The 15635-nt window shown below is 36.5% G+C and overlaps 1 protein-coding gene across 1 annotated transcript in view; it reads right to left on the reverse strand.

The window, feature by feature from the left end:
* Positions 1 to 200: 200 nt before the first annotated feature.
* Positions 201 to 15635, reverse strand: part of LOC117326434 (QRFP-like peptide receptor) — an 86674-nt gene continuing 71239 nt past the window's right edge. Inside the window, exons 5-6 of the mRNA XM_033883183.1 lie at positions 12919 to 13057; positions 201 to 221 (exon numbers count right to left, since the gene is read on the reverse strand). Of these exons, the coding sequence (XP_033739074.1) occupies positions 201 to 221; positions 12919 to 13057 (160 nt within the window). The remainder of the gene's footprint in view (positions 222 to 12918; positions 13058 to 15635) is intronic.

The raw sequence follows: 15635 nt of genomic DNA on the forward strand, positions 1-15635 counted from the left end.
ATTCTGGTCTTTATAGCTGCTTTGTAAGGGATATGAACTTATATTTTTGGTAGGATCAATGTAATTACTGACAAACGAGGCTATTACTTGTGGCTTAACATTATTTTATTCTAGAATTAACAGATAATACATTGTTCGAATTCCTAATGTAGAGATATTTGTTTTGATCTTGATTTTAAGCTCATGTGTTATGATGGACCCTAACTGGCTTCCGTAGACAACTGTAATGATAATAAAAAAGGAAAACACATTAACAACAAATTTGAAATATTTATGACACAACATTCAAGGCTTATATCTATGACGTGTTCTGATAAGGAACAAAAACCTCAGACACCTACTCAGATTCTTTGATCACATGGATATGCCATGTTGGGAAATCTAAGCAAACTCTGCATACAGAAATCGACAGCCAGCCAGGAATCAAATCACTTTTACGAATTTATATTCAACAGGTTTCACTCTGGTTTAAGTCTAATATACAGAATTATTATATATTTATATTACTTGTTTATTTATTAATATATTGTCTTTTTTCAAAGTCAGTTGACCACTCTCTTCCGGATATAATGATATTCATTCTGGCTTTGATGTACTTTTCCCCCCAAATTGGTAGCTGTTGAACATCTGTAACATATTGTTACGATCAATATGGACTCCAGATCAATTAATCTTTTGCTGACATTTATAACAGCCTCTGGTGACAAATATGTACTGCTATTAAATAAACATTAATTGATTATTTACAACCGTAGACAAAATCAACTTACGAAATAGATAGTAATTTGAGGTGGTAGTGTAGTTTGATTTCCGGCTTCTCTGAGATTCCGCTACAAATCAAATTTCACATTCACCAGGTCTGACTGAAGCCATACACGATCAATATAGTCAAGAAGTCCATAGAGTGATTAGATGGGCCATGTCTAATAACTTCAGCCATGGCATCTGCTAATTGAACACACATTGGTATGATACATAACCGAAGGCCAGGTAGTTATATACATATAAAACGCTGTTCAACATCATATTGTGCGTTCTCTGGTAAAATATGGTGTTCCCAAAGTTTGTTTCCTAAATCATGTGTAAACGAAACTTTCTGTAAAATTATGTAAAACATGCAATTTGCCTAGATGTATATGACCGTGTAGAATGGAGAAGTGTGAAGACAGTATGTTATATAATCAGGAGTAGGACATGAAATTTAGTAATGTCAGATGAAGGTGATAGAATGGAAGACAGAGAATTAATGACAGCGTGTTATTGTAAGATAATTTATATGTTGTAAATAAAAAGACAGTAATCAGCCGTCCTGTAATGAAAACAATAAGGCAGAATGACATCATTGAATATAATAGATGGTGGAGTCTGGAACCTCCAGGGAGTATTAGACAATTGATCATATAATGGCTGTCCCATCCATATCAAATAGCAGAACAATAGCAACATCATTTAGGTAAATTGCATGTTCAGTAAATATCAGTTTTAGCAAAACTGTAGGGAAGAGTGTGACTCCGTGTCAAAGTGTTTGGGATACTATCAGATGAAAGTCTTTGGTCTGAGAAACTCAGTGTAACTAACTATGTAAGGGATACCATCAGGGAAAGGTGTCTTTGGTCTGAGAGACTCAGACAGAGGATAGTTTGCACTGATGTGAGAGACTCAGACAGAGGATAGTTTACACAAACGTGGGAGACTCAGACAGAGGATAGTTTACACAGATGTGAGAGACTCAGAGAGATGATAGTTTACACAGACGTGGGAGACTCAGACAGAGGATAGTTTACACAGATGTGGGAGACTCAGACAGAGGATAGTTTGCACAGATGTGAGAGACTCAGACAGAGGATAGTTTACACAGACGTGGGAGACACAGAGAGATAGTTTACACAGACGTGGGAGACTCAGACAGAGGATAGTTAACACAGATGTGAGAGACTCAGACAGAGGACAGTTTGCACAGATGTGAGAGACTCAGAGAGAGGATAGTTTACACAGATGTGGGAGACTCAGAGAGAGGATAGTTTACACAGATGTGGGAGACTCAGACAGAGGACAGTTTGCACAGATGTGAGAGACTCAGAGAGATGATAGTTTACATAAACGTGGGAGGAGAGAGGATAGTTTACACAGACGTGGGAGACTCAGAGAGATAATAGTTTACACATACGTGGGATACTCAGACAGATGATAGTTTGCACAGACGTGGGAGAAACAGAGAGATGATAGTTTGCACAGACGTGGGAGACACAGAGAGAGGATAGTTTACACAGACGCGGGAGACTCAGACAGAGGATAGTTTACACAGACGTGGGAGACTCAAACAGAGGATAGTTTACACAGACGTGGGAGACTCAGACAGAGGATAGTTTACACAGACGCGGGAGACTCAGACAGAGGATAGTTTACACAGATGTGGGAGACTCAGACAGAGGATAGTTTACACAGACGTGGGAGACACAGAGAGAGGATAGTTTACACAGACGTGGGAGACTCAGAGAGATGATAGTTTACACAGACGTGGGAGACTCAGACAGAGGACAGTTTGCACAGATGTGAGAGACTCAGAGAGATGATAGTTTACATAAACGTGGGAGACAGAGAGAGGATAGTTTACACAGACGTGGGAGACTCAGAGAGATAATAGTTTACACATACGTGGGAGACTCAGACAGATGACAGTTTGCACAGACGTGGGAGAAACAGAGAGATGATAGTTTGCACAGACGTGGGAGACACAGAGAGAGGATAGTTTACACAGACGTGGGAGACTGAGACAGAGGATAGTTTACACAGACGCGGGAGACTCAGACAGAGGATAGTTTACACAGACGTGGGAGACTCAGACAGAGGATAGTTTACACAGACGTGGGAGACTCAAAGATATGATAGTTTACACAGACGTGGGAGACTCAGACAGAGGATAGTTTACACAGACGTGGGAGACTCAGAGATATGATAGTTTACACAGACGTGGGAGACACAGAGAGAGGATAGTTTACACAGACGTGGGAGACTCAGAGAGATGATAGTTTACACAGACGTGAGAGACTCAGAGAGATGGTAGTTAACACAGCTGCGGGAGACTCAGAGAGATGATAGTTTACACAGACGTGGGAGACTCAGACAGAGGATAGTTTACACAGACGTGGGAGACTCAGACAGAGGATAGTTTACACAGATGTGGGAGACTAAGACAGAGGATAGTTTACACAGACGTGGGAGACTCAGACAGACGATAGTTTACACAGACGTGGGAGACTCAGAGATATGATAGTTTACACAGACGTGGGAGACTCAGACAGAGGATAGTTTACACAGACGTGGGAGACTCAGAGATATGATAGTTTACACAGACGTGGGAGACACAGAGATATGATAGTTTACACAGACGCGGGAGACTCAGACAGAGGATAGTTTACACAGACGTGGGAGACTCAGACAGAGGATAGTTTACACAGACGCGGGAGACTCAGACAGAGGATAGTTTACACAGACGTGGGAGACTCAGACAGAGGATAGTTTACACAGACGTGGGAGACTCAGACAGAGGATAGTTTACACAGACGTGGGAGACTCAGACAGAGGATAGTTTACACAGACGTGGGAGACTCAGAGATATGATAGTTTACACAGACGTGGGAGACTCAGACAGAGGATAGTTTACACAGACGCGGGAGACTCAGAGAGAAGATAGTTTACACAGACGCGGGAGACTCAGACAGAGGATAGTTAACACATACGTGGGAGACCCAGCGGATAGTTTACACAGACGTGGAAGACTCAGACAGAGGATAGTTTACACAGATTTAATCCTCTGATATACCATTGGTTTTGACATTGTTTCCCCAAAACTTGCAAACAATTCTATAAAAAACAAAGGAGACACATATAGAGAGAATCGCCTGCGGTGGTACAAAATAATTACAATACAGAAGTAGAGATATGCACAAACGATTATTTTCACTGATCAAACTGAAATGAAGCTTGATTTATTTTCGCAAGGTACAATCTCAAGGTTTTTTAATGTTCGTAGGCAAAGCATTCAGAATATGTTCCTATAATTAAAAGCTGACATTTAATGTAATTTGTTTCGAAGTTTAGAAAATTGATAAGAACGGACTGAGCATTCATTTTTATTTTTTTCTCGAAGAATACTATTTTGATGATGGATGCGAATGGACCATGTCTTTAAACAGCCAATTTCAGAATGGTATTTGGCAGGAGTTTTAGATGGAGTGGATCAGTACTTTGTTTGTGGAAAGGTCAATATCTTGTTGTTGGAGTGGTCAGTGCTTTGTTGCTGGAGTGGTCAGTACGTTGTTGGCGGAGAGGTGGGTACCTTGTTGGTGGATTGGTCAGTACTTTGTTTGTGGTGAGGTCAGTACTTTGTTGGTGGAGTGGTCAATACCTTGTTGGCTGAGTGGTCAGTACCTTGTTGGTGGTGAAGTCAGTATTTTGTTGGTGGTGAGGTCAGTACTTTGTTGGTGGAGTGGTCAGTTTTTTTGTTGATGGAGTGGTCAGTGATTTGTTGGTGGAGAGGTCGCGACCTTCTTGGTTGAGAGGTCAGTAATTTGTTGATGGAGAGGTCAGTACCTTGTTGGTGGAGAGGTCAGTATACTGTTGGTGGAGAGGTCAGTACCTTGTTGGTGGAGAGGTTAGTACCTTGTTAGTGAAGAGGTCATAACCTTGTTACCGCCATTACAACCAATAGAGCGGTGATTTGTTGTGTAATAACACCTAACAGAGCGGTGATTGGTTGTGTAATAACGCCTAACAGAGCGGTGATTGGTTGTGTAATAACACCTAACAAAGCGGTGATTGGCTGTGAAATAACGCCTAACAGAGCGGTGATTAGTGTGTAATAACATCTAACAGAGCGGTGATTGGCTGTTTGATAACATCTAACAGAGCGTTGATTGGTTGTGTAATAACGTCTAACAGAGTGGTGATTGGCTGTGTAATAACATATAACAGTGTGGTGATTGGCTGTGTTATACCATCTAACAAAGCGATGATTGGTTGTGGGTTTCGATTTTGACATTTTAGCATTTTGGAGTAGCATGCATCGTGACTTCACAAACGACAGAAGCAAGGAGTGAAAATATTACCATTTTATAATTCATATCAAGTGTTGTTTCTATGAATATTTGAAAAAAAAAATATTTAAAAAATGATAAACAGTATCTTACTTTGTTTCCCATAATCATATGAATTATATGAAAGTCGTCACGAATTTTTATTTTGACCTCACCAGAGGTTCGGTAAAATGCAAATTTTAGACTTGATTCATAACTCTCAGATGGAACTGAAATTCATGTCAATCTTCTTTATGATATGATTTTAATTAGGTAATAAGTTATTTTGTGAAGTAAGTAGTTTAGGCACCATAAAAGTACATTCACATTAGATTCTCTGTTATCGAAACGACGAGGCTGAACAAATAATAAATATATACACATACACAATATACATTGTATGTAATTAATATTGCTATACAAATATATACACCGCGTATTATTGATACTTTAAGTCAAAGGATTTACGATTTAAAAAAAATATCTAGTTTCCAGGGCAATGGCTCTCAAGGTTAATAAATACATTTGAAACATACCATACATTGGGTTTTTTCACTGTCATAAATAAGGATATATCGTACCAATACTAATTTCGTATACCTACCCATTTTCATCGCATTGCTCGTGTAATATTCATGGACAATTGACATTTGGGATGAGAAGAGAGACACAGCGTTTCGGGTAAATAAAATTATTTTAATAAACAATATAAACGTAAGGATTGGTTAAACGATTTTACATATAAATCAACCAAAATCACTTCGATAAAGATACACTTAAAAAAGTTGAATGAATAAGAACATGTTTCGTTTGATTTGAAAACGACGTATTTTGCTGATGAGTCAAAATATGACATTGTGTTTGATGTAAAATCAGGGGAATTGTGATAGACAAAACTAAATCACATTGGTAGGTGAAATTATTTGAGGCTAGTGAAGAAAGTAAGAATGTACCGCGCATAAAACTAAAAGGGGGATCATTTAAAAAAAAATTGTTAGGAGATATAGATACTGTCTTTTCTACATACATAATGATGCTGGTTTTTTAAACCGAATATGGTTTCGGTTTGGTATGGTTTATTTTATTTAACGTCCTATTAATAACCAGGGTCATTTAAGGACGTGCCATGTTTTGGAGGTGGTGGAAAGCCGGAGTACCCGGAGAAAAACCACCGGCATACGGTCAGTACCAGGCAACTGCCCCACGTGGGTTTCGAACTCGCGACCCAGAGGTGGAGGGCTTGTGATAAAGTGTTGGGACACCTTAACCACTCGGCCACCACAGCCCCACTGAATAAAGTAAACGGCAAATCAACAACAAAGTATTTTCTTCAGATCTTATGATCGGTATGCTGTAGTTTTATAATTAATGAACATTTTCGCTGACGTTTTGTGGTGAAAATGTTCATCTCGATCCCTTATAATGATATTTTGTTTGATCAACAAGCTGATTTGCATTCACAAATTACCCCAGTGGGAGCGAGCGGTTTAATTGGTGATGAAATGAAGAAAATTTCTATGGAATGGAGCATTATTAGCAGTTGTTATTGAGTTCGGATTATTAAGCTATCCTATGACGTCACATCCTGTCACGTTTATTGACGAGGATAGCTCTCTGCGTTCTATGAGATTTGCAACAATTACATGAAATGATTTCGTGAGCAGGTATCACTTTCATACATTTTACAGTTTCCCTTTTCAATCTATGGCAAATGAAAGCGACTAATCAAGTGCACAAGAGAGAGAAGGCCCACCAGTGTTTTACCACGCTCTTCTTCACCCTCTCAACGACAGCATTAGATAGAACACTCTAAATGTAACATAGGGCATTTAATGATTCCCATGGATTGAATTACGATTCCGCCTCATGTACAGTAGTCTTAATTTTGTCTCCAGTACAATCCTGCAGCTGTAAATTGGGTCTTCCGGAAATGAACGATGTCGACCGAGTTTGAAATGAATACCGAACGACACCGTTGTCGTTGACTGTCATTACAGTCTGATGGCCACACACTAGTGCCAGGGTGTTTCGGAAGGAGTTTCGGAAGTTTTTGGACATGAATCCGTAAACAACTGGGTTGACGCAACTGTTGAAGTAGGACATCAGAAGAAACAATTGACGCATGGGTTTTAGGTAGCCCATATGTAGGTCGTCAAGGATGCCAAGTGCTACCAGGAGATTGTTACACATGATTGGTCCCCAGCAAAGTAGAAACAACATCACAATGGCCACCAACATTTTTATTACCTACAAATACAGAAAGATACAGGCATTTTATAACAAACTCAAAGCCTTCATTAGCACTTTTATAATTATAAATGTAATTTGATGGATAAAAAGACCAACATCGATAAGACAATGAATGCATAATACTATACAAGACTGATGGACGAAACGTCAGATTTAATTTTTTGATGATTTATCAGGTATAATTATTCACACAACATGTGGGAGGCCGAGTATTATATCAAGAAACAGATACAACTAATGACTTGTCGTAAGGCCATAGTTAATTAATCCTAAAGAACCATAACATAATAAAGTCACTCTTCAAATAACTTCTTAAGACTGTGAAAAGTGTTGTTTTTTTATGGTTCAAATATACACACACAAAAGTAAAGTTATACATAAACAGTATTTCATTCAACAACGTATATATAATAACAAACATTTTCATTTTGGATTACACCAAAAAAACCAATCTCAAAAGCTTTGTATTAATTCCGCATCTGAATTAAAAAGGCCTACTTTATTACAGAACTTCAGTTTATTCCAGGATATATCTCATACCAGATATGGTGCTAAAACACGGGTAATTTTGCATGCGATGGTGTTGTTAATCATGGTGGAAGGATTAGTGTAGAGAAAACAGATAACACGATAGTGGGCGAGGAAAGAAATCATCTGTGTTGTTAGTGAAATCGTCTGAGTAAGAATCGGGAGAAAACATGTCTACAAAATACAATACCAAAATGTATCCCTTCCCTTAGCATGGAACAGTATTCATCTTAATCATGTATAATTATCTAGTGTAAGCATTCCAAATTGCCTGTGGCTTTGCGGATCACTATTTAATTGCAATAAGAGCCGGGTATTCTGTGTGTTGGCAGTGAATCCTACCACCTGCTCGTCCTGTCGCCAGACTGTAGGAGTCCAGAATGGAAATAAGCTAATCGTACAAATAGAGATAAACACGATCTCGAGAAACCTTTTTAAAATGTTCTTCTGTCTCTCATTTTAGTCTGGCTTATACCAACACAGGACTAGTTATGGAAAAAATATTACTGTGAGAATGTCGATAATATGCTGAAACCCCAGGAATCAAAATGCAAAACGCAGAATTGGGAAGATAGAAGATATCTTTTTAATATTTCGATTAATCAAATTGGTTTAAACAAGAAAAACATATCATAATTTGTATTTATTGTTGCAAGAAAAGTGATTTTTGAAGGTCAACCATGCCTACCAATAGTAGGAGTAATGTTTTATTGATGTCAAAAATAGAAAATTCCCCCACAGTTCCTTTTATAAATGTCGTTACTTTTAAAATCATGATTTCAGGAGAGAGATATCTTTATCATTTACCTACAAAACTGTCGAATGCTGGAAAAACAAACGCGCGAGGGGAACTAACTAGGCATATAATTGATAATGTATAAGCATTACCCTTAAAAACATGCACACAAAATCACCAGAGAGGTGACCTATACTACTATCACGTTCAGTAATGTACGAAGCTAATTCCTACACATGCCTGCTGGCTTTTCACGACCCCGGCTCTTCATCTGAGAGCGTGACATCAAATGAACTTAAAAGATATTAGTATTACAGATATGACTAAAGAAACTTGAGGCACATGGTCTCCTTATAATGTTTTTTTTAATGATCTCTATTTACAATTACAAATTGTTAATATGTTCATCAATGTTTAATAAAAAAAACAGTGTTTTGTTTACATTTTTTTATTCTTTATGTCACACAATGCGTATAATATCAGAGAAATGAGAAACATTCAAAAATCACTGATTTGTAGTGTTTTGCGACATGGATCAAACGACATTGATATATTTATGGAATTTCTTTAAATCGACTGTTTTCTGATTGCGGCAATGATAAACGATTCTGTGGACGTGAATTCCACCACAAGAAACGGTATGACAACGTAGACAACTTAATTAATTGTTGCAGCAAATCTGATGACGGTAACATATTTTGGTTGATTAAATACTTCCCTCAGCAAGCTGCACCAGGAAAAAGGACTTAGTTCTGTCGATTCAGTGATATACGTTGCAAAGTTAATAACCTCTGTCTGTTGAAGACAGATTTCTGAAGTAACGAACTTATTAATGTTTTTCGACAAACATGTCATAAAACAGGTATAACGTACACCAAAATGTGGTGTTGCTATTCACACCAGATCGGACATATACCAAGCCATGGAAGATTTGTTTCGAGTGTTATGTTTGTCTGCTTTGCTCTATATCGCCGGTTCATTTCTTTAACTTCAGTGAACTAACATTTTTAATGGTTTAAATGTCTGCAAAACGTTTTCAACCAAACGTTTTAAACAGTTTCTGGGTCATTCTCCTTTCACTATGTCTTCATTATGACAGTATTAATACCATAGTCATATAGTTATTGACATATACCTATCTAACCGTAAAACCTTTCTTAATAACACGTATATTTAGTTTATTAATTTACATGAGGTACTTAGGTGAAAAGACATTCTGATTTTCTTAACAGCAATAGCGCATGACGTCAGGTCCACAGGGACGACCTACAGGTCATTATCGTCCGAATTTCTAAAGGAAATGTCTCTCGTTAACGAAACTTTATGACAAGCCAACTTAACATTTATTCAAGGAGCAATGTCGATCTGGTATTTCAGAAAAAATAGATAATATATCTAATATAGCATATGAGATATCTCATATATTATATAAGATATCTCATATGCTATATAAGATATCTCATATGCTATATAAGATATCTTATATAATTATATAAGATATCTCTTATAATTCGATAAAATAAAGAATCGACATTGCTCCTTGAATACATGTTAAGTTGGCTTGCCATACAACTTATTCGTCTGTGGCCTTGATCTAGATTTCCATGCCTGTCCTTTATGTTGACGTCTAGAGTACCACCGATACCTATCAATATTCTTGACTTATGGTCCTGTCGAAGTCGTTGTGCATTTCATCAACATTTGTCTTCGTGTCAATATAATTGTTAAATCTTCTAGCATTTCTAAACCGTAAATAAAGTTACGTACTCGTTGATAACAGTAAGTTGCGTAGTCGCTGATAATTTAAGTGTGAATTTTTTTCTCCAAAGTTAGCAGACTATTTCATTTTTGAGTTATCACAATAAAAAGATAACATAAAAAGTATAAACGACGACCTAATGAACAGGATAACGCTGTATAACTTCAAATATTTTTTATGACATATCTTAATTGGGATAAAAGGTTTTAATATAACGTCACCACGTCATATAAACTTTCATTATAAGGACAAATACAAGAAAACATATCTTTATTAAAAAAATTTGTCTGGGAAATATAGAAAAATATCAAACTGATTAATCTTGTTTTTACTGCACTGATGAGCTACATTTTATTATCATCAACTATCTAACTACTCTACTTTACATAAAAAGTGGATGAAATATTGTGGTCTAGGAATTAATGAACCGGAATTGGAGTTTATAAGTCTTGTTAAATATTATATATATATATACCGACAGAAAATCAACATCACGAGGTTTCGAGAGATGCAGGTTGATAAAAACCATGAGAATGTGTTATGGTCGATATCATTATTTCATTTGATAATGTTCTTTTAATTGTTAATATTTGTAATGGTTCCATTGTCACCACCCTAATTCTCATTTCTCATCCCTACCTGTGTCTGTTTGTGTTTCTCGGGAAGCTAAAAAACGAACCGGTCTGTGCTGTCTTGACTGTGTCCTTGGGCAAGACACTTTACCCTTAATCTGAATGGCATGCGATATGATTCCCGTATGTTGTTTAGTGAGGTAGCTACCACCTACTACAAGGAGATCCTTCTCAAAATGACACTAGATATTCTCGGAGCGATAAACCCAAAAAACAAACCATGCAAATTTATATTTTGTAGTTCGTATTTTGCCAGCGGTTTATCGATTTTGGTCAGAATTACGGTTTCGCTATCATGTCCATATTCTCCATTGTGTTTCTTCACTAGCTTATTGTTCAGACCAGAAGATCATTTCTATTGTTGAATGCTGTTATGGTCATTGTGGGGTGGACATCACTGAACAACATACGGGGTGCTATCTCAACGCCATTAATGTAAAGTGTCTTGACCAAGGACGCATCTACAACGCCACAGCACAATGCCATTATATCAGTTTTAGGAGAAAAGCAAGGCTGCGCCGAATGGGGATAAAACTATACATCTAAGATCTTTAACGACTGAGCCAACGCGGTTACCAATCATACTTAAATAAAAGACAGTACAATAAACATCCTCGTTATCATATTCAATATTCTGTACTCAAACAATCTATCTTAAAAATTGTTATAATCATTCGATGGGAATCAGTAAACATTTAAAATGAAATTTGCATTTGTCTTGCCCGTGATTCTCCAATCTTTGAATACATTATTATGACAACCAGGAACAATGAAATGATCACCTCATCAATATTTGTGTTAGTATGAGAACGTTTTCATGAATATTGGCACAGCAGGCATCTGGGTAAAATGTATCACCGTCGTATGAACCTTTACACACTGATGTAGGAATGTGACACTTGAACTATTGTCTCGTTTTGGTCTTAGAACATATATCCGGGTTGACAAAAGTCTTTTTAGGAGTTCACTTAAGTTATTGGAATATATGTCAATGTCAGTCGTCTTATAATTCGCTTCACTAACTTAAACGAGCATGACATCATTCGGACGATTGCCTAAACAGGATAGTAAAATGGAATAAGGAATAGCTGTGCTGAAAGTCAATTATATACGAAGGCCGCTCGCCGTTCACTGGGACCAAAAATAGTCAGCCATAAATGTCACCACAAATGAATAATAGCTACGGATTTCAAAACAAAGTTGTTTTTTTACGCCAGATTTCATTTGTCTACAACCCTGATCTTTATCGACATGGCCGCCCTTACATGAATCGATTCATCAAAGTTTTTTTTTTTATTCCTGAGTACTTTACAATATCTATTGAATTAGTTCTGTATACAACAGATACATCTTAGTGACAAATATAATAACTGTACCATTAATACAGTTCGTATGAATTAGGCATGACGTTGATTAAATATATCATTATAGACGTCTAGTCATGACAGAGAAATTCCATTGTAGTCATAATGATAATAATTTCTATTATGCCATTCAAGTGCCTACCATCGATACAGACCTGCTCATGGTGTCTCCATCCTTAATACAGTTTCAATTAGGACCATATTTATCACTGTTTTCGTTTTATTACATGTGAAGACAAACGTTTAGTTTTTTTGCTCAACTCTAGAGAAAGCTATGATGTTTAGATAAGTTGTATTTTATAAAGTTACCAGTGGCTGATGTAAAATTGAGGTTGAATTAATCCGAAAGGCGATCTTGATTCACCATGGAGTTAATATCGTAATAGAATTAAAGGTTGATGTTTGTTCCACATTCTCCGAAACTGATTAAAAGACGTTGGTTTTTGTCGTTACATTCTTTTTATATTCTTTTTTTTTAATTTGTATTAAAATTTGCTTCCTTAACGCATTCTTAAACATAAAATACTGTAATGATGGACCTTTGTTTGAAATAAATGATAAGAATAACCGTTACCTGTTTACGCGTTTGATTTTCTTCTCCTATTGGCGACTTTCGTGATCGAAGAACCATTAGCGCTTCGCCGTTCCTTTGACAGCTTGGACGGCCGGAGGCATTACGTAAAATCCCTGTATACGACTTTGATTCTTCCTCACTGGAACACAATAACGCCAGTTAGACATAGTTAAGACATAGAACAAACTAATGAAAGAATCGGATTCCTCTTTGTGTCTGTATATTCGTTAAAAATATATAGACACCTATATTTCATTTGGAAAATCTCTTCTGAGACCACCTGTTGTTGCATCACTGACGAGTCCTAGAAGAACGAAATAGCTTAAGAATGCAGTTTATTCATTTTAACTCTACTTGCATTGAAATATGCTAATATCCTGTGTATCTTTTGTACAATACTTTGATATTACAGGTGGTAGATACTGGTGGTGGACTGTAATCCCCGATGTTTCCAGAGCCTTCATATATGTCCTGTTTTACTTCATTTGAATGGTGAAACGGTTCAAGATGGGTACTCGTGTTTTTGCGGTCAATTTTTGCTCCCCAATAAAAATCAGCTTCTTCTCTTTTTTTTTTTTTTTTTTTTTCATTCTCCCTGTATTATCTTAGTTTTGCATTTGGAGGCAGATGAATCCACAATTAAGTAGTGACGATGCAAGTGTCTATATTCCATTTGTGCAATGGGATTGATCGGGAATATGCCTTATGCATTATGGGGTATCTTTTTGCCACGTGATTATCTGTCTTCTCACAAATATAGTGGGTTTTTCGACCCAACACACTGTTAGGCGGGTACCTAGTCAATCGAGATGAAGTCTTTTAAATATATTACTTATGCTGCCAGTTACTTACCAGATTAGGTATCAACACCCATAAACTAAGGCGATCCAAGAAAAAAAGAAATTTATATAAAATATAATATTTGCACGGGAGCAAACATTGATAGTAAAAACAATATCCTTTTGACCTTTCTTTTCAAATCTATATAGATGAAAATATGAAATGCATTTATTTATCGGGCTTTATTATGAATTGACGTTTCTTGAATCTATTTTGAGTTTATTGGTCCCCTCCTCGGTATAAACACTTGCTTCAGCCCTTATCATCACTGACGAGTCCTTGAAGAACGAAACAGCTTTATGATGCAGTTAAATTTGAAAGATGCTAATATCCTAGTGTCTTTTGTACAATCCTCTACTAAACTGAAACCACGTTCAGCAAAACAGCATAGACTGTAATTGTCTTGAAGAAAATCGAAGAAGACGCCTACTGACCAATTGGCATTTCAAAGTTCAACACTAAATTGTGGCTAATCAAAATGAAATAGCCAAGTACTCAACATTTTATTATAATTTTGCTTTCCTGAAGTAACACATTTTCACATTAATACACTAAATTAATCCACCATCCAAACGTGGGTATACCCCTGTGTCAGTGACATTATGATACCATCTTCACTATGTTTGAATCTGTTTCAATTAGCCGAAATGTCTTCACTGTTTAAGAGTGAGACTTTAGATCACCAATAAAGAATCCACAAACACTTTCCTTCATTCCCTAATTGAGTTTGTACAACACGTCGTAAATTTTAACAAAAACAATTAAAATTATTTGATTATGTAACAAAAGTTAAGTGATTTTTCTAATTGTAATTAGAGCTACAATCCAGAGGGAGAATCGCATCTCCTATTTTAGTTTGGATTAAACGCATCACATTTTGCAACAGCCATATTTAAATCGAGTAACTGGAGTTAGTTTTAAACAGTAAGTGGTGGTTTCCGGATATTCAATATAATATATTGACATTTGAATAAAATCTCATCGCATTGTGTAACTATTATAATCTATTACTAAACATGTCCTTGCCCCAAGGTTTGTCACGTGTCGGTCCTTATAAACAATGGCGTCGGTTCAGAATGTTCACACATTTTTCTTGTTCTTTTCAAAATGATCTGATATCAAGTTATCATGCTTAACATGTTGACAATGTTAGATCAATTTTAATTTTTCGATTTTCCGCCTTGATATTCACATTTGGTCCATTGTATCAAAGATGAGTCCTAGAACGACAGACAGACAAAACAGAGTTTACTGATGTAGATTACATTCATACATTAACATACACTTTTTCTAGTATTAAATTGGTCTTTATAGGAGAGATTCACGTGTGTATTTTGAACAACAGCTTAGCTAGGACACCTTCTTAAATTTGTTAAAGACAATTATTTATTTCGATTGTTAAAATATTGATAACGTGTACCTCCCACGTTTACACTTTCGATGCAATATAAGAATCACAATGTATTGATATATTGACACGTAGTGTATCGATTTATTTTTGTGTGAATACAACAAGGCAGAAAATTCTACAGGGAAAACTTCCACATAAAACTGTAAGAAAGGACAAAGTAAACAATGCTGTTGGACTAATTTAATCAGAATTTCATAATTATTTTCTTCCACATTAGCCGCTTACTCGATCTTTACTTTCCACCTAATCATCAGTCAGCTAAGGTGTACGACCAGCGTTCCCCTGCTTCTCAAAAGGGTCCATTTGATTCAAATATCAAAGAATTGTTTCCAATATGACATTCATAGGATTTAAAAAAAATGACAGATTTACAAGAGCCAAAATAAATTAAACTGCATCATACAGCTGTTTCGTGCGTCTAAGACTAGACATTCATTCGAAGGGCTCAAAGTGATAATATGAAGCG

Source organism: Pecten maximus, chromosome 4, assembly GCF_902652985.1.
Source record: "Pecten maximus chromosome 4, xPecMax1.1, whole genome shotgun sequence".
Classification (NCBI taxonomy): Eukaryota; Metazoa; Mollusca; class Bivalvia; order Pectinida; family Pectinidae; genus Pecten; species Pecten maximus.